At 46.9% G+C, this 20,515-nt stretch overlaps 1 protein-coding gene across 2 annotated transcripts in view; it reads left to right on the top strand.

The window, feature by feature from the left end:
• Positions 1 to 20,515, top strand: part of ITGA9 (integrin subunit alpha 9) — a 352,979-nt gene that overhangs the window by 320,678 nt on the left and 11,786 nt on the right. For both annotated transcript variants that reach the window (XM_060022170.1, XM_060022171.1), the window contains exon 27: positions 16,378 to 16,497. In XM_060022170.1, coding sequence (XP_059878153.1) covers positions 16,378 to 16,497 — 120 coding nt within the window. The remainder of the gene's footprint in view (positions 1 to 16,377; positions 16,498 to 20,515) is intronic.

The following is a 20,515-nucleotide window of genomic DNA, read 5'->3' on the forward strand; positions in this document are numbered from 1 at the left end:
CTGCTCTTGTTGTGATAGCCATGTTCTCTGGGATGCTGTTGGAGAACTTCTGCGGTCTGCTCTTGTTGTGATAGCCATGTTCTCTGGGATGCTGTTGTTATGTGAAAGCTCCCGGCTATGACCAGCCAAAGGAAAAATCTTCTGGAAGTACCCTTGACAGGGCTTGCATTTCCATTCTGGAGCCAAGACTATTTTTATTTTTCTCAGACCTTTCCCTGAAACCTCATCTGCCTTCCCAGTCACATTGGTCCATGGATAAACGCTGGGTGTTTCTAAACCAAGTTGTTTGAGCAACCTGAAGGAGTCACATCCTAGTTGCCAAGTCCTAGAAACTCCTCTTTCATTCCCTACCTAACCCCGTATCCTCTATCACAACGGTCCGCAACCTTTCTGGCACCAGGGACTGGTTTTGTGGAAGACAGTTTTTCCATGGGGTGTGAGGGGATGGTTCAGGTGGTAATGCCAGCAGTGGGGAACCACAGATGAAGCTTTGCTGTCTCTCGCCTGCCACTCACCTCCTGCTGTGCGGCCCAGTTCCTAACAGGCCGGTACTGGTCTGTGGCCCGGGGGTTGGGAACCCCTGTTCTATAAAGTGCAGTCGGTAAGCAGCCTCAAGATGGAATATGTGGCAACCGGGAGCTCGGATGTGGGGTGTGGGAGAAGCTGGAGGGAAAGGGGTACTCTTGGAAATTGGCTGCCTTTTATTATTTTTCAGGGGCAGGAGGCAGGGGGGAGGCTTATTCTCTGACACCCACACTGAGGTCCTAGGCACATGGGGAGACAGCAGCCTCTGAACTGGTTTGGCCAATGAGTTATGCAATGATGCTAGCTTTTTGCATCTCCTTTCCTGGAACTTACTTCTCTCAAGGGAGACTTTACCCTCTCTTGGAAGAGTGAATATTGCTGTGACAAATTTACAAAAGTGAAAAATTCACAGAGATTAATTACTTACAAAGAAAAAATGGTTAACTTATTTTCCAATAACAATGGAGACACCACATATCTAAATGTGAGGATGAGGATCAGAGCAAAGCCCACTCTTATAAGACCCTGGTTAGGAAGGGTTCATGTAGAAAATAAATGCCCGGGGACTTCCCTGGTGGTGCAGTGAATAATAATCTGCCTGCCAGTGGGGACACGGGTTCTATCCCTGGCCCAGGAAGATCCCACATGCCGCGGAGCAACTAAGCCCGTGCACCACAACTACTGAGCCTGCGCTCTGGAGCCTGCAAGCCACAACTACTGAAGCCGATGTGCCTAGAGCCCGTGCTCCGTAGCAGGAGCAGCCACCGCAAGGAGAAGCCCGTGCAACGCAACGAAGAGTAGCCCCTGCTCTCTGCAACTAGAGAAAGCCCGTGCACAGCAACGGAGATGCAACGCAGCCAAAAATAAATAAAATTAAAACTTTTAAAAAATAAAGAAATGGGGCTTCCCTGGTGGCACAGTGCTTGAGAGTCTGCCTGTCGATGCAGGGGACACGGGTTCATGCCCCGGTCCAGGAAGATCCCACATGCCGCGGAGCGGCTAGGCCCGTGAGCTATGGCCGCAGAGCCGGCGCATCCGGAGCCTGTGCTCCGCAATGGGAGAGGCCACAACAGTGAGAGGCCCGCGTACCGCAAAAAAAAAAAAAAAAAAAAAAAAAATTTAAAGAAATGCCCAGGACCTCCATGAACTCTCAGTCCTGAGCAAGAAACAAAAGCAACAGCTGGTACAGAATGAATAAGAATCTGTGAGGATGTTAAAGCTGCCCCAGGCCGTGGGTATTGCATGCCTGATGCAGGGAAGGACTGTCAGATGCAGACCTTAACTCCTCTACTCACATCAGGAAATTCTCCACGTAGTCATTTTAATAACAGAAACTGAATGGGATGAAATGGAATGGCGCTGGAGTCCTTCACTCCTAGGGTCAGTGTTTATGGAAGATCAAATATTTGGAGATGGCCTTTGCCTTTTCCTCCTTGCCTTTTGGCCATTTAACTGCTAATTCAGACTTACCTGGGGATTGAAGAAGAATGGAGATTCACTGCTCATTGTCACAGCTCTGGTTAAAAAGTTTCATAGGATGAGATACATGCCCAACATGAGAGGTTTGGAATGTTCTGGTAGACCACTGTGTTCCCAATTAAGAGTTAACGGAAGTAACTAACAGGTTTCCTACAGGTGGAATCCCTTGGGTAAATGAAAAAAATATCATGGGTGCATTGCCTTTGATTAGAACACGGAGCTGTGGGATCCAGGAAAACATTGCCTAACACCCCATCGTTGGATTCTGAGTCATCTGTACGCCCCCCAAAAACCACTTCCATTAGTTACTGTTCCATTTTGAGCACTGTGGTAATATTATCATTATCAAGAGTTCTTTGGAAGAAGCTCTCATTTTCAACTAGTTTTTTTCCGGTACTCTAAGAAAAATGGGTACCCGTCGGAATCCCACAATGCCCCCACCTCCCTCCTTTCCATAACGTTGCCTTTCAATCCGTGAGCCAAGATGAAGTACTACAATCTGTTCTCAACTTTCCTGGCAGAAAAAAATATATATTTTCTGAGTAGGAAGGTTTGCCTTTTTAGAACAAACACGTTCCACCCTACATGTTTCTTCTTAATGCCTGGTGCTCTGTTAGTTGTTCATCGGAAGGGAAATTTCCATAGAGGCTAGCCACCAAATTTAAATCAGGCAAAATATCGCAGGAGTTTAGATCAGACGCCACATTTGTATGGCCTTGGAATGAACAGGAAGTGTACTTGCTGCTGGTAACGAGCAGGGTGTGGGTGAGAAGAGGAAAACAATCTAGTTTTTAACCACATAAAATGCACATGGTGATAATTCAACTGACAGGCAAATCAAATAATTTTCTTGGGACTCTTTGTGTCTTTTATTTTTATGCCATGGTACGGGGAGTGCTTTACAGGGCGTACGGTTGAATACCTAGAAATATGTACTAGATATTTGAGGCATTTTCCTTGTTTACTAATAATAGATTTGAGGTGCCCTTCCCAGGTGGGGTATTAGCACGTGTCCAAGGCCAACCACACCAGCTTACCTGGCTTTGTACAGACCCAAACCTGAGAACTGTGGATGAGATCTGAGTCACCGCATTCAGCGCTGATTGTGCTGAGAACACTCTGAACTCCCATCCTGTCCAACCCAACCCTTCCGGCTTTTCTGTCAGTGCTGCCAACAGCTGAGGCTAGAAACTCCCCGGGGGCAAACTAAGAATCTCCAGCACACCAGCTCTGCTCCTGAGAGCCACCACCCCACACTCCCTTCTCAGACTGCGTGAGAAGCTTGTATGAGTTACAGAGCAAATCTATTTTCTTGATAGTTTGAAATAGTGGAATACATTATGAACATGGAAATCCACAGATGGATAAGTAAGTCATTGCCATGTGGAGTGGGCACCAGGCTGAGATTCTAGGTACCAGCAGGAGAGACTGACTCCGTCTCATTTTAGCGGAATCAGAATGGATTAGAAGGATATTGGGTAGCTCTCAGAATTGCCAGGAAGGCTGGGGATATGACAAATCTGTGGCGCCAGGACCACAGGCTGGGTCAGGCCCCAGGAAGAGCCTGGCGTGGTACTCTGGACACTTTCCCTGGCTTCTCTCAGCCTCTTGCTCTGGAGTCAGGCAGGAACCTCTCACTGGCTGAGGTTAGACCCCTGTCCATGGGGTACCAGGCACCCCAGAAAGAGCAGGTGGCTGGCATTTTTGGCTATTATAGTAGAGCCTCACCCTCACCCCAAGACTCACCTAGAGGAAGACTCCCCAGCACTGGAAGGATGCTAAAAAGTGACAAATACCCCCCTCCCATGTGCTTTTCTAATACCGAAGACAGCATGGGGCCAACCAACCCCTGGTGCATCTTAGAGCTCCCATCTGAGCCAGTCTTTGTTCAGTCATTTAGACCACTTTGTCAGCTCCATTAATGAGAGAACATGAAAGTCTTTGTCCATAGGTGGTTTAGCAGTGTTTGTGCTTTGGGCTTTGTTTTGTTTTAAGAATGAATATGCTGGAATGAGCTACTTCCTTGCTGACATTTGCTGACAGGACAAGTGTCTGGGGCCTTCACCTTCTGCCCCGGGAATCATATGTCCAGGTCACCTCCCTCCCACAGTCCTCCTTTGCCATCCCTTACCCTGCAGGTGGGGAGATGCAGGGGTCATAACTTTAACAAGTCCCCTGAGATTCTGCTGTGCCCTGCCTGGATTAGAAGCACAAAGCCTCTTCCTCTAGTGAACAAAGGGCCTCTGATGCTCAGGGAGAATAGATGACTTGCTCTGGATCTCACATCACTGAGCCAAGAATAGTGTCTGGAGCTCTTAACTCCCCAGCCTGGTGCTCCTTTCCCTGCCCTGCAGCCACTCAGTCACACGGGAGGGCACTGGGCCTTGGATGAAAGGGCCCCGACAAGTGCAAGTGTCCACTCTGGAAAGGACTGACTTGTTTTAAAGTCTGTCTGTTAAAACTGCCCAGGTACCCTTGGAGCCCAGCCAGCCCCTTCAGACTGGACCTGGCTCTCCTCACCCCAGTGGGGGCTTTCCCTGCTCAGTCTCAGTCAGACTCCAGAACAAAGCCTCCAGCCTGCAGCCACGCTTTCACTTCTGAATAAACCTCCCCCTCACGCACGAATTGATCAAGACAGCACGTTCCAGCTTCATTTTCTCTGAAGCCGTTCAAGTTCAGTTCCCGGTCTTGGCCCTTCCGGGAAGTCAGTACTTTTAGTCTGGCCTTGTCCTCTGTGAACAGGGAGCACTGTATTTCCCCCTTTGGAATTAGAAAAGCCTGGCTTCATATCCCATCTCCTTCACATCCCAGTGGTGTGATCTTGGGTATCAGGTAAGCTCTGTGAGCCTCCGTTTCCTCATCTGTAACATGGGAAACCTGCTTTCTACTTCCTGGAGGTTTCCCCTCCGTTTTGCTCCCTGTCACTGCCCCCCAATCTAGAGGGCATCATCTAAGGTAGTAAATGAGATTACTTCGAAAGGTGCCACCTATAGTTCTTTTGTTGTTTAATGCATCTTGAAGCAAACTTTACCATTTTCTGTCGCCGAATAGACTGTGACTTGTACTTCACCATTTATGTGAAAAATTACATTATACCCGGCAAGAGAGTTTTCCCCCTTCTTACACTGAGAGGTACGATGAAGAAGAGGGTCATTGGAAAGTCATCACCTCCCCCATTCCCTGTCATCATCAAAAGATGGTAGGCGGTCCTCTCCCCTCACCCACTACCCCCAATGTGAGAATTAAGCTCTAACCATAAGGAACTGAGAAAAATCCCAGTGTGGTTTGCTGATTGTCACTATTCACAGTTTCATTCAATGAATACTTATTGGGGGCTTGCTACGGGCCAGGCAACATAGACACTGTGTGTGCAATGGGGAGCAAAGTAGCCATGGCCCCTGCCCTCCCAGAGCTGACTGAGAGGGTGACAGAGAGTAAACAAGGAAGCAAACAAGGGTTTTATTTCAAATCAAGGTGAGTTCCATGGGAGTAACCTGCTCTAGATTGAGGGGAATCTAAAGGAATGTTTCTCCAAGGAAGCTGAGATCTAGAGAGAGAGGAGGAATTAGCTTGCCAAGCGCAGGGAAGAGTGTCTCAGTGAGGAGGGAGAGCCATATGAAGAGCCAAATAGCTTAGCGTGTTCAAGGCTGAAACACCAGTGTGGCAGCAACCTGGTGAGTGGTGAAGCCATCCATGATGGGAGACACGTGAAGACGTCCATGATGGGAGACACGTGAAGACATCCATGATGAGAGACATAGGCAGGGTCATACCATATAACACCAGGGAGCAGTTACAAAGGAAGCCATTGCAAGCTTCTGTTTTGAGTGGGGAATGACATGATTCAATATATATTTTTTAACAATCATAGGCTACTGTGTGGACAGTGGATTGTAGGGGCCTGCAAGAAGGTTGTGACCGTCACTTGGCTAGAGATGATGGTGGCCGAGGAGATAGAAGTAGACAGGTACTTTATATCAGTAGAGGTCTAGCAGTTTGTGCCAGTCACATGTGGGGAGTATCTGTCCTCAAGGGTTGGGAGGGATCAGATCACATCTTGGTGCAAAGCCCCTTGCCTGGTGCCTACGCATGAGCAGTCAGTTAGTAGTGGCTCCCATTGCATGAAGAGATGGCCAAGGATGGGAGGAAGCAAATAAAGAATAGCTTTTCCCTCCCTCAAAACCTCAAGAATCATGATCAGTTTACTCTAAACCAATGATTTCCAGCTGTCATCATGATAATCATTATCATTTTTTTAAACAACACAACCCCTTTCTAAATTGAAATGTGCTTTGGTTGAGTCAGAGGTGGGATGCCTGGAACTCCCCCAACTTGTATTTCCATTTTCCCTTGGGGGCCTCTGCATCCCCTCACCAAACCCCTAGGCTCTGTGGAGCCAAGGAAACCACTGCTATGGAAGGTTGTATTTTAGGACAAGGCTGCTGTCCAGCCCCTCAAATTCTTTCACTAGACATGAACTGGACCCCCCGGTAAACATGAACAAGAAAAAAATTATAGCCTCAAGGGGTGAACACTGCACTTGCACACGTGTGCAGACACACGTGCTCAAGCACACACACACACACACACACACACACACACACACACACAGTAGTGTGGTTTTGTGCTGGGAAAGCCTGAGCTGAAGAGGTTAGGAGAGGCTGGCTGCATGGACAGAGTGACCCCTGAACAAGTATTGAAAGCATTTTCTAAGTGGACAGGGGAAGGTTGGGCTCCAGATGGAGTCAGATGGTGTCTTAAAATAGATTCTCAAGAAGCAGACCCTCAGATGAGGATGTGGGTGCAAAGATTTTAGTAAGGAAATGCTCCCAGAGAGACGGGAAAAGAAGTGAGGAGACAGGATAGGGAAAGAGAACAAGCGGACCAAGGATGAGATTCCAGGGGCCCCAGCCTTAGCGGAGCCCTGGAGCACAAATACCACCTCAGAGATCATCCTGCCTTGAAGCGAGGGAGCTGGGCTTTCTCACTCCTGTACGTGTCAGTCACTGGCCAGGGGCTGCCCAGGAGGTAATGAGCCCCAGGGTCCTCCTCTCCCCACATGCCCTTGGGGCAGGTGGCCTCTGACCGTGCCGTCCACTTAGAAGTGAATGCATGTAAAGCTGGGGTTGGACATAGGGAACTGATCGAGGGACCCGAGGGATGTGGGCGGACGACCAGTAGTATAGGGTACAGATGGCAGTGGTCTCCACGCAGACACTGGGGGCTTGGCTCGATGTGCCCTTCTGCGTCCCATTGCTTAACGATTTTATTGTTTTCATTCGTATATGCTCAGTTCTTGTGATGTGCTGGGCATTTGATGTGATTATCGCCTATCACTCTCACATCACCCCTGTGAATGAGATATTATTACTCCCATTTTCTGATGAGGAAACTTGAGACCCCCAGGTGAAGGGACCTACCAGCCTGAGATGCCACAGCTTGTCAGTGGAAGGGCCGGGTCTGGTGCAGGGCTGCCTGTTTGCAAGCCCGAGTCTCCCTTCATCCTCCGCTCCTTGGGCCCCTGCTGGCCTGTTGCCCCGCCCTCGCACAGCAGGAGCACAACTCTGGCAGATGGTAGGAATGCAGCCATGGGTGGTGACAGCTGGCCCTTCGTCTTTGGAGCGACCCTTGGCTCCAGTGACCTCAGAAGCACATCTTGCTCTGACTTAGTGGTCTGTTGATTCTGGAGCTCTTTCCTGTTGTGGCCTGGTTCCTAACCAGATGCACAGCTACTCATCAAGAGAATTAGCACTCATCCAGGGCCCTCCGTAGCCTGCGGTAAAGGAGCTGTGTTCCCCTCCTCCCTTTAAAGAGCAGTCATGAGGTTTCTCAGGAGTAATAGATATAAAACCTCTTAGCACCATGTTTGGCACACGATAAGTTCTCAACAAATGTGACCCGTTCTTAACAATAAAGGAATTAGCACTGGCCCAGCTCATTCCTCTGCAAATTTTAACAGACCAAGGAATTCCTGAAACCCAGCACCTAGCAGGCAGGGGCAAGTTTGACATCTTTGTTTATCACAGCACAGACTTACAATGTCCGTCTTGCCAAATGCAATTTATTTTCTGTTCATTGATGTCATCTCCATAAGTCTTCAGTCTCCCTGGAGCAGGGATGCTTTCTGAAGGCTCTGTTCTGAGAGTGATTTAAGACATGGTTCTGCTGAGAACATTTCCTCCAGCTCCCACAACCCTTTATCCCTGCCCCCTTCTCCACTGGCTGCTAGATGTAATTAGAAGCAGATGAAAATGACATTTCATTGTCCCAGATGTTCTTCTTTTCCCACTTTTTATTTTATATAAATTCCTTCCGTCTGTGAGACCTGTGTGTGATGTCAATTGTGGAAAGCATCTTGCCCTTGTAATTGACCTTCAGGCAGTGGGGCCTGGGGTTGAACCTCCATTCGAGTGCTGCTGATGCTGAGCTGTCCCCTCAGCCGTGGAAGCCCTCCATCCAGCCAGGCCTGGGCCAGCTGTACCCCATTGTGGTCATGTTCTCAGGCCTTTTGGAGACCTGAGCATTTCCAGCTATGACACTGGGCATATTTACAGTGGTCAGAACATAAAAGTTTCCAGAAACATACAAGTGAATCAAGTGCTGTGGTTCAGGCTTACCAGCTGCCTCAGACTGGAAGTTGGCTCCTGGTGGTTCCCTGATGCCAGCTTGCCAGCCTCAGGTGCGTTCAGGTTTACAGTAGCAGGCAGAATGCCCAGCGTGTGGGTCTGCCATCGCCCCTGCCGGATGTCTGTCCTCCTCAAGGACTCTATTGAGGCAAATCCTCGTGCTCCTCAATTCTCTTATGTTTTATTAGTTAACATCCGACACACGAGCCCTCCAGCTTCAGTCTGCTGCTGTGTGATCATCTATCCCTTCGTTGGTCAGAACTTCTGCCGCCCCATCTCTCAGCCTCCTACCACCCTCTGAAACGTGCAGACTCCCCCTCAGCCTCAGTCTTTTTTCTCCTTTCATACTGGGAGTGTATATCTCTGCTAGGGAAACCACTTCCCCTGCAGCCCTCTTAACGGACCTGTTCTTTGAACCCCCATGTAAAGTTCTCCCTTCTAATCTAGGCGTTTTGCAGCCAGAGTGCTCTTTGCAAAATGCAAACCATGTCACTCTCTAGTTAGAACCTTCCATTGACCTCCCATGCCTCTTAAGATAAAGCGTATAATTCTTTTTTTTTTTTAGGTTTAATTCCACAGTTTTGTTTTTGTTTTTGTTTTTTGCGGTACGCGGGCCTCTCACTGCTGTGGCCTCTCCCGTTGCGGAGCACAGGCTCCAGACACGCAGGCCCAACGGCCATGGCTCACGGGCCGAGCCGCTCCACAGCATGTGGGATCTTCCCGGACCAGGGCACAAACCTGTGTCCCCTGCATTGGCAGGCGGACTCTCAACCACTGTGCCGCCAGGGAAGCCCCCACAGTATTTTTAATGGCATAATTAAAGCATCCCTTATTCCTCCTATGCTTATCAACAGTTTTCTCAGGTAATTTTATGAATGAATCTGATGATTCTCAGGGATTATTTATAAGTAATTTTCAAAGCCATGCCTCAGGAAGACAAAAGAGGTTCTACATTGCTTTTTGGAGCGATTTCCTCTCTACCTGAATGGAGAAGGAGAGTCAGAAGCTTGAATTTCAGTGTTTTATGAAAAGAAAGTAACCTATTAAACTAAATTATTTGGGAATTAGACATTAAGATCAAAATAACTACAGGTTTGATTTGATTTAGTGCAGCCATCAAAAAGCTAGATGGGGCCAGTTTTCAGATGGAAGCCACAAGCTTCTTTGATATAAAGCATATAATTCTTAACACAGCCTCCAGGCCTTCCCATCTCTCCAGCTTCATCTTGAACATTTTCCGGTGACTTCTTGTTCATTTCGTTTGCTCCATGCTCACTGTCTGTTGGCAGTACTTCACCTCTGCCAGGCTCTCTTCTGTCACAGGGGGTTTGCACGTGCTATTCCTTTTTGGAATGTTGTTCCTTTCCCTCTTTAACTAGTTAACTTCTGCTTACCCTTTAACTCTAGCTCAGGCAGTCCCTCAGAAAACTCTTTCTGACTGCCATGCTTATCTTAGAGTCTTTTCTAACCATGAACCTCTCCTTTGGGGCACTTTCTAAAGTTATAATTTTGCATTTATGTGTCTAACTGGCCAGTATTCTCTACAAGCTGGAAGCTCCATGAGGGCAAAGACTGCCTATTTTATTCATCAATGAATCCCTACAGTGCCTGGCACATAGTAGGTCCTGTGTACACATTTGTTGGATGGGTGGATGGATGGATGGACGGACGAACAGACAGATGGATAGACAAACAAATGGACAGATGGGGTGGATGGGCAGATGGATGCATGTGTGGATGGATGACCAGGACTCTCCCAAAAGAAATAACATTTGCAGATATATTTTTGAAGTAGAAAAAAGAGAAGCATACTCAGAAACTCCAGCTTCAGATCTCATCCTCTCTTCATTGCAGACTGAATCATAGTCATACTTCATCGAATGGTATGGCAAAAAGGACATGGAATTTATTAATCTGTGCCTTCATGAATCACATGATGAATCACTACCTTGGTCTAGGTGACGGGAGAACATGCATTTAAATCCTTGCTCTGTAAGAATTCAGTTTACTGGAGTCCATAGACAGGAAGATACGTCATTACCTTACAGAGTGAAGAGGACTTAGGACTGGGATGATGATGAAGTGCTCCACTGTGGTTTTAAAGCTAAGCTTGTGGAGCTGTGGGTTCCCTTGAGTTGGTTCTGGGGCTGCTGGGCCTGGGGTAGAAGGGACTGGCTTGGGAAGGGGGACCGTTCAGGCAGGGCTTGAGCTTCCCACCTTCTTTATAAACAGAGAATCTCCAGTTTTTTCTGTTTTATACATTGGGGTGCTAGCGCAGATTTTCTCTGCTAAGAGAAGTTGAAAAATTGCTGTTTCCAAAAGCTCAGAGAATGATTAACTCTGCTGAAAAGAGCAGAGTAGGTCAGTCTTCTTGGAACAGAAGATGTTGGAGCAGAGTCTCTCCTTTTAATTTTTTTTTAACTTGGCTTTAAAATGCTCAGTTTTTTAAAAAAGTAGTTAAAAGTAGAAAAGAGAAAACAATACCCGTAGTATCTAAAAACACCTATTTACTTAAAAAATTTCCTACATTTTTCTGCAAAGCTGAAGTCTTCTGTATGCTAAATTGATATTGATTTTTTCGTATAACTTTATAGCATTTATCATTTTTCCCATTTTATTATCATGTTTTCTAAAGTATGTAAAACTTGGAAATCAGGCAAAAGATGCTTGTGTGTCCTTTCACGCCTGGAGCACTCTCTGTCCCCTTTCTACTCAAAGTGTGGTCCTTGGACCAGCAGCATCAGCATCACCAGTGAGCGTAACTGCGATGTGGACGCTCAGGCCCCAATCCAGACTCCCTGATTCAGAATCTGCATTTTAACGAGGTTCCTCATGTGATTCTTACACACCTTAAAATTTGAGAAAAACAACACTGTTCTAATAGGCCTGCCTAACTCCCTAGGGCCCATATTCTGTGAAATTACATATTAACCTATAGAAAACTAAGTTACAAATGCCTTTTGCCAGTAAAGATGAAAATGACTTCTGTCTGGCAGAAAATATAATCCCAAAGGTTATAGTTTATTGCCGTGTAAGGTATTAATCAGTTTTGTATCTGATTTCAACATTCTTCTATTCTTTTTTTTCTGTAACTACCCGCATTCTCAGGTCCTTTTTTGAACTAGCTTTACCATCCTGATTCCCTCGGTCATGAATTAAATAAATTTTTAATGTGTATTTGCTGCATATTTGTATGAGAGTCATGTTTTTAACTTTTTGAAAATCATACTTTGACAGCCAGATGTATTATCACTTTAACAGCTCTGTGGTATTCTACTTTGCGATTGCTGTAATTTACTCATCTGTCGCTCTATTGTTAGACTTTTAGGATATTTCTGTTTTTTTATTGAAGTAGAGTTGATTCACAATGTTTTGTTTAGTTTCTGGTGTACAGCAAAGTAATTCCGTTATGCATATATATTCTTTTTTGTATTCTTTTCCATTAAGGATATTCCTAATTCAGTACCAATATAAATAATTCTGCAGTGAACATCTTCGAATATAAAACTTTTCCTGTACTTTTATGTTTCTTGCCTATGAGTAAATTTTCAAGTACAGAATTAATGGATCAAAGGATATGAACAGGGTTTCCCTGGTGGCGCGGTGGTTGAGAGTCCGCCTGCCAATGCAGGGAACACGGGTTTGTGCCACGGTCTGGGAAGATCCCACATTGCTGCGGAGTGGCTGGGCCCGTGAGCCATGGCCGCTGAGCCTGCGCGTCCAGAGCCTGTGCTCCGCAATGGGAGAGGCCACAACAGTGAGAGGCCCGCGTACCGCAAAAAAAAAAAAAAAAAAAAAAAAAAGGATATGAACATTTGTAAGATAAGCAGTATTGCAGTTTGTCAACTGGACAAGAATGGAAGAGTCTTCCAAGGTGGCAAAAGCAGGCTGCAGACAGGCAGGAGGCCACAGGTCCCACAGGGAGATAACTCTAACCAGCTAGAATGTGAGTACAGGTCCTGCCAGGGGCTGGAAAGGTAGGAAGGAGACCGGATTGTAAAGAGCCTGGTACCCTGAAATGTATATTTGGTATAAAGGGAAACCATCTGTAGTATAAACTGAGAAGTGCGTGATGAGGCCTGTGCTTTAGGAAGACAACTCTAACAGCAGGAAGGCTCCTCCAAAGCTCCTGAAATAGTGCTGGTGACAGAAGCTCAGGCTTGAACTGGAGCAGTAACTGGGGAGGTGGAGAAAAGATATTTAAAGAGATACGGGGGGATGGAATTAAGAGATACAAACTACTATGTATAAAATAGATAAGTAAGAAAGACTTATTGTGTAGCACAAGGAGTTATAGCCATTATCTTGTAATAACTTTTAATGGAGTATAATCTGTAAAAATACTGACACCATGCTCTATACTTGAAACTAATATAATATGGTAAATCAACTATACTTCAATTTTAAAAAAACATCAAAAAATACCATGGGCTGATTCAAAAAAGTTTTTTTAATTTTTGAATTAAAATAAAGAGGTATAAGGGCTTCACCAGGATCATCCTGGTATTTAGTGGTGGCGACCAGACTGGATTGTCGGTGCTTCCTACCTCTCTCTGTGGTCCATGCTGCTGTTCCTTTGGGTTTTTATCTAAGATGTGACTTCTTAGAACTTCAGGCTGCTCAGATCCTTCCACTTAATGAGTTGATTAGAGTCGCGATGTGCAGGAACCAGCTTTGCCAAAGCATAAAGCACACATCCAAGATGATGAACGGCATCACTAAAAATAATAAAAGATTAAGCACACATTCCAGGGAAGTGCCAGGGCATTCTTGTGGAATTTGCCAGACTAAACTGTAGTGGATACTCTTCGCTGTCTCTACAAAACCAGACCTCCAAGGTAGCTTTGCCAGGATACGCATTTTAGACACTGTGGGCAGGCAGCGTCCCTGTGCGGCTCTCAGGGTGATCCAAGGGGCTGGACTTTACAGCTGACCCCACGGAGTCCACGGCCTGTCTCATTGTCAACAGGAAGGTTCAGCAGATTTTCACTATGCGACCAGAGACCAGGAACTTTGAGACACTATCTTACTTCCCCATTTCACAGAGGAAGATACTGAGAAGTTTGTCTTGGTTGCCCAAGGGTGCCCCTCTCAGCCACGGTGCTTCATAGTTGACCTGTGCAAGACACCACAAGAGATTCTGAATGTGAGAGGTGATTTGATCTGCAGCTTTTAGGGGCAGTAACTCAAAGACGTGAATCTATCTGTCTTTAAAGACAGAAATCTCTAATCTGAACCAGATAGAAAAGAGTAGGCTTAAGATGACAGACTTCACAGCCCATTTCTGTCCCACCCCCACATATTCCTCCTTCAGGATCGCCTCATGTCTGAAAATCCCTCTTTGTAATAGCCCCAAACCAGGTAGAATGGATAAATAAATCGAGGTGTATTCACACAGCAATGAGAATGCCATGCTCCAGCCTGGAGGAATCTCCCAAACCTAACGTGGAAGGAAGAAGTCCTTCCAGGGAGAGCGTGGACAAAAGCATTGATGCTCATCTAGGCTCTTGGCCGTCAGGACGATTACCCTTCGTGGGGGCTGTGACTGGAAGAGAGCGTGAAGGGGGCTTCTCAGCAGCTGGTCTCATCCTGCATCTCGATCTGGGTGCTGGTTACACAGATGCATTTCGCATTCAGTTCGTGAAAATGCAGTGAGCTGTGCACTTAGGTTACGTAGACTGTTCTCTATGTATATTAGACTTCAATAAATAGTTTTTTAAAATTAAAAAGGGTGCCAGCCAACCATGCACAACCTCAAAAGAAATCTCCCTGCCAGCAGTGCTAATGATGCTGATGGGAGCACCCGCCACGTGTCAGGGATGGGCTCTGCCAATCGCTCTGCATGCGTTAGTCCCTTCAGTTCTCTGGGGAGGTGCTGTTCTACCCCTGTTTTACAGCGGAGAGAACTGAGGCTCAGAGAGATAAAGTACCCTGTCCAAGGTCACACAGCTAGTGAGTATGTGCTGAAAAGAGGCCTTATTTCCATTCCCAGAAGTGACTACTGTGTTCTGTAGGCAGTTTTCTTTGATCCGTCCCAACATAGGAAGGAATGGTTTCTGCTCTGATTTCCCTAGAGATAATGTTTTGAATTCAGGATCTGCCTCATGGATGACCATCCTCCCCTCCCCCAGCACACCCCCCCACCTCAACTGTGGGAATGAAGACAGTTGAGACAAAGGTGATTGTGTTTGCTTTCCTTATCACCAGGGAAGAGACAGTAAATGATCCATTTAATTGACAGATAATCTTTAAAGAGCCACTGTCAGCCAAGTACTCTGTGGTGTGCTGGTGACCAGTTTAGATTGGGAGTTTGGGGTTGACTATACCTGAGTTCAAATCCTGACTCTGCATTTTAAGCTACATGACCCAGAGCAAATCCCTTGTCCTCTCTGGATCTCCATGTCCTGCTGTGTAAAATAGGTGCTAAATACCTCCTGGGGTGATTGTGTGAGTTAGACAAGAGACTGCAAGAAAAGCACAGAGCCTGACACAGAGGAGCATTCAAGAACTGTTACAGAGAGAGGGAAGCCAGGCCCTAAAAAGGTAACATAAATAGCGCTAGTATCAACTCAGTCATGTGCCCAGTCACCGTTGAGGCTTGAGCAAGGGGCTCCCATAACCAGCGAGGCTTCCTGCCAGGCAAAAAATCAGCTGGCTTTCAGGGTTGAGCCAGGTTTACATAGGCCTTCTCCAAGGAGGGACTGGGCATTCCAAGCACACGGCCTAGCTTGGACAAAGCCCTGTGGCTGGGCCAGCCTGTCTGCAGCCAAGGGCTGCCCAGAGCTGAGATTTCTGTCTCTTCAGCAGAGGAGCTTGAATGGGACGGTGGGGTGTTAGGGGATTGGCTGTAGAGGACACAATGGATGCTTTGAATTCTACAAAAATAAACTCTACTGTGACCAGTGGGGCGAAAATAGAGCCAAAGAGTAGTCAGTGTTGAGCTAGCACGTGTTAAGCTATCACTTCTCCGGCAGGAGGGTGGGGGTGCCCTGATTTGTGCGCCACTTTAGGTGGTATAAATACTCCTGTGATGGACCATTTCAAAATAGCATTGTAACATCCTTAGATGTGGAACTGGGAAGAGATGCACACCGTTGGCACCATTGATGTGAGCTAGCACACCACTGAGATTCCATCAAAGTTGGGAAAACTTGCCCCACTGAGACACGGGCTCTGAGGACCTATGGCTCCCATTGGAGACCAGGGCTCCGCTCCTCGAGTGAGTGCTTTTAGTGTGCTAGGCATCACCATGAGACCCAAGGCAAACTGTGCCCAGGCCTTGAGGTCCACAGTCTACTGGGGAAACTGGCATTAATTGAGTAATCACACTAGTTACACAGTGCACGGAACACTCAGAAAGAAGTACTGTCTTACCTGGAGCACACGCCCATGCCCTTTGTTTCAAAACCATAATAAAACAGACTGTTACTGTCTGTTCTGAATCAAGAACATAGTGCGTCCTCTCGGTTTTTCACCACACTTACGTTCACTTCGTGATACTTAAATCAGGCCTGTTGTCATTACAGCCCTTTCAAGAACTGGGGCTGCGATTTCAAGTGCCTTTTCAGGTCCTTGTGAAAAATCCATCCGTATACACCCCGGAAAGCACTCAACAGAGCCCATTTTAGAGTAACAGCAGTCTGGACACATCTCTCCAGTTCAGTCCCAATGTCAAGCCCAGGCTGGGTCCCCTCAGGCGGTGGGTGCTTCCGTTTGGGAACCATCTCACTTCTGCTTTGCCTCCCAGGTGGTCTTCGAGGCGTTGCACAATCTGGAGCCCCGAGGCTACGTCGTGGGGTGGATCATTGCCATCAGCTTGCTGGTGGGAATCCTCATCTTCCTGCTGCTGGCTGTGCTGCTCTGGAAGGTGAGTGGAGAGCGCAGGTCCCCAGGGAGTCCCCGACCAGACACCCAGCTCTCCTGCCTCAGCAGGGCTAGAGCGCATCGTCGGAAAAGGTTTCCTGGTGGAACTTCCTTCCCAGTGCAGGTACAATGAAAGGAGGGCAGGGTCCCTTCCAGGCAGTGAATGGAGTCTAGGCTCCTCCTGAGGCCATTCACACCTGAGGACTGGACCGCTTTAGAGGGAACCCCAAAATCTTACCCTCTTCTCCTGCCTTCCCTAGCAGAGTTGCCACCAGTCCTAACACAGGGTGGTGGGATCCTCACTCCAACGCACAAGCTTGGGGAGTAACAGCTGGGACTGGGACGGGGATGGTTAACTCCTTTACTTGGGACAAAAACAAGAAAAGAAACTACAGAGCCATTCTTTGTTCTTTTCCCATGTGGAATATGGAACAGATTTCTGCCCAGAAGATTCTAGTAATGGCGATGGGCTGTATGTCTGGAGTGCTGCCTGGGTAGCTTCATCAGATGTTCTCCCAACCCCATGGGGGTTCATTCGTAGGTGCCCCAGGGGGTAGACTTGCCCTGACTCCTTCAGCAGGGAGCACCTGCTCATCCTTCACATCTTGCCTCTTGTCACTTTCTCAAGAAGAAAGGGGTGTCCTCACCCCCAATTCTAAGATGGTTTCTTTGCCCTGCACTCTTCTCTCAGACACCTGGTGTCCTTGACTTTAGGGCCTCTGTATTCATCAGTAATGGTTTCAGAGTCATTATCTGAGGACGGTTTGTCTCTTCCACGGGATGGTAGTGTGCCACGTGAGTTGGGTCCTGTCTGTTCTTGTTTCCACCGTGTCCCCAGCTCCTACAGCAGCACCAGGGACCACAGCTGGGACTTCCTGGCACCAAGTTCATGCTTTTCCAGTGTTTCAGGTTTCAGAGGCAGGTGGAAACAGCCTCTTACATGATTATGGATGGATCCTTTAAATTCAAATAATTAGTTTCTTTGGGATTCCAAAATAATTTGTATTTATTGATCAAACATAGACACATGTCAGTAAGCAGAAAAGTTGTCAAATACTCAGGAGTCCCCATCCCAGAAATAACCGTGGTGAGACCAGCGTTGTCTCTTCTTGAACTTTTTCCCTACATAATAGACAGAGACCAGGCATTCTCATAGTACCCACTTATTTGTGAATAGTGTGTTAAATTCTCCAGTAAAATACCCGATACCTTTTAAGGTGTAGGACCTCTAAAATTAAAACAATGAGTTCAATTATCAATCTGAAAAAAGTATAGTAAATATACTTCAGAGTATCCAAGAAATCTAGAAACGCAGGGAAAATAGTGTTTTTGTTGTACATCGTTTCAGATTGACAGTTGGACTTCACCTGAAAAAAGTATTGGAGGTTGAAGAAAAATATATTGAGCATATTACTTGAAAATCAGTTTATCTCAGGTTCCCGTGCCTTTTGGACATCCCATTTACTAGTTTACAGCCCAGCTTTCCCTGAATGCAGAATTGTGAAAGTCTTTCCTATTGTTAAAAACCCGTGTCCAGCGCTGTCCTCAGGCTGCAGGTGTATGGCAGATCCCAGTCCTCGGATGCTGGGATTCATTCACGTGGCTTCTGGTTTCACACTTCTTGTAACAGTGCCACAGTGAATATGCTTGGAGCCAAATATTTGCACAACTCCTTCATTATGTCCTTAAGATGAAACCCTAGAAACGGAATTACCGAGTCAAAAGAAATGCGTATTTTAAGCCTTTTATTACATATTACCAGTTGCCCTCTGGAAAGGTTATACAAGCAGTGTATCAAAAGTGTCCATTTTCCTGTATATTTACCAGGAGCAGATATTACCTTTTTTGAAAAACCTGCCCATTTGTTGTTTGTTTAATCTGCGTGGCCAGATAGAGTCTTAATTCTCCCTTTTCTCTAACTCCAACTCCTTCCTGCCAAGACGTCTGGTCTGGGGGTAGAGAACAAAGCCAGCTCAGTGTTTGGGATCTGAAGACAGTAAGGGCTTTGGGGGGGGCGGTGTTTGTGTGTGTGTGAGAGAGAGATACTTCCTTCTCTGCCTTTGTACAGACATTTCAGAAGAGAGGGAACACCGTCCTCCACTGCTGGGTGCATGGGACCAGACAGGGACACAGAGTGGGGAGCGGGGTGGCTGTGTCCCACCCCCTCCCTCTGGGCCCCCCACTTGGCTCTGCCACTCAGGAGTGTCCCCTCTCCTGAGCACACCCTCCCACCTCCTTCCAACTGCCATCTGCTTCGCTTTGCTTCTGCCATGTTTCTTTAAAGAATGTGGTGTGTCAGGAGCGGGTGTCATGGGGTGGCCAGTACCCTGAGGCCACCCAGCTGTGTGTGATCCAAAGAGCCAGGGCCCGAGAAGGCAGACATCACCCGCTGCCATGGACTGGCCATGAAAGCAGAGTGGTGGCGGTCAAGCGGCCTTAACCAGACAAGGTCGTCTTAACTGCTGGAGGAAGGAAGGGTCTAGAACACCTCTGAGAAAGCTGATGAGTGATGCCGTCAAAACTTCTAGCCACAGACACAGACTGATCAGCCCCCTCTGAGTCCCAATCCTACAAGCCTGGGAGAGAGAATCTGACTGGCTCAGCTCAAGTCAAATGTCTACAACTGTGGCAAGAGGCCAGGAGGTGGCAGAGAGAATGTGACCAGCCAGGGCTGGGTCACATGTCTCCCACATCCAGACAGCTAAGGCCAGCGCAGGAGAAAGATGCAGTGTGGAGGTGTGGGGAGGCCAGGTAGGGGTGGGGATAGGGGCTAATCTTAGAAGGAAACTAGGCAGATACCCTAAAGGCTTTCGCTCCAGCAGGATTTCGTGGTTGTCAGTGGTGCTGTTGCCTAAATTACAGTCTTTTATATGGTACTGGGTAGCTGTGGCCGCACAACAAATTGCCACCAAATTGAGTTCCCTTCTGCCTAACAAATGTACAGGTCAGGAGTTCAGGAAGGGTTTGGCTGGATGATTCTTCTGCTCCAAGTGACACTGAGTGGTGTCACACAAGGGCATTCACCTGGTGACTAGGCTGGTCTGCTTCACTTCACAGGACAATTTTATTCACATGACTGGCACCTTGGGTGGAGATGGCTGGAAGGCCGGACTCTGCCAGTCCCCTCACTCTCTTCGTGTAGATTCAGGGCCTCTACATGTGGCCCTTCCAGCAGAGTGGGCTGATGTTTTACATGGTGGCATCAGCTCTGGGAGAGCATGGTGAGAGCTGCTAGTCCTCTGAAAGGCTGGCCCAGAACTGGCATGGCATCATCCTGCCGCACTCTGTTGGTCAAAGCAGTCACGTGCCAGCCTAGAGTCAAGGAACAGGAAAGAGACTCTGCCTCCCAATGGGAGGAGTAGCGAAGAATTAGTGGCCATCTTTTGTCTATCACATACATGATATTCAGAAATATGGGCAAAATCTTAATCTTTTCTGTAAAACTCACTATGGCAAAGGACGATTAGCCTAACTGGAAGTTTTGTTGTTCTGAAGTAGATGAAACCTCATCTCTCTTCCGTTGTGTCATAGATAAAATTATGATTGAGCTCCTTGGAGGAAAAAAAACTAAACCTTGATGCAGGGTTCATGAACGCACTCAACATTCAGAGTGGGTAGTCTGTTCAGGCACAGCGACAGTGCAGTAAGGAGCTCGGCAGAGGGAGTTTCTTTAGGAAAAATATTTTTCTCTTGAAGAACTAACTAAATAGAATGACTTTATAGGACACTGAAAAGGGCAAATGAAATGTAGGATTATTCTGAAGACCTACATATTCCTAAAACTTCAACTGCAGACCTCTTTTGTTTTTTATTTATTTTATTGAAGTATAGTTGATTTACAATGTTGTGTTAATTTCTGCTGTACAGCAAAGTGATTCATTTATACACATATATACAGTCTTTTTCATATTCTTTTCCATTATGATTTATCACAGGATATTGAATATAGTTCCCTGTGCTATACAGTAGGACCTTGTTGTTTATTCGTCCTATATATAATAGTTTACATCTGCTAATCCCAA

This window comes from Delphinus delphis, chromosome 10, assembly GCF_949987515.2.
Source record: "Delphinus delphis chromosome 10, mDelDel1.2, whole genome shotgun sequence".
Classification (NCBI taxonomy): Eukaryota; Metazoa; Chordata; class Mammalia; order Artiodactyla; family Delphinidae; genus Delphinus; species Delphinus delphis.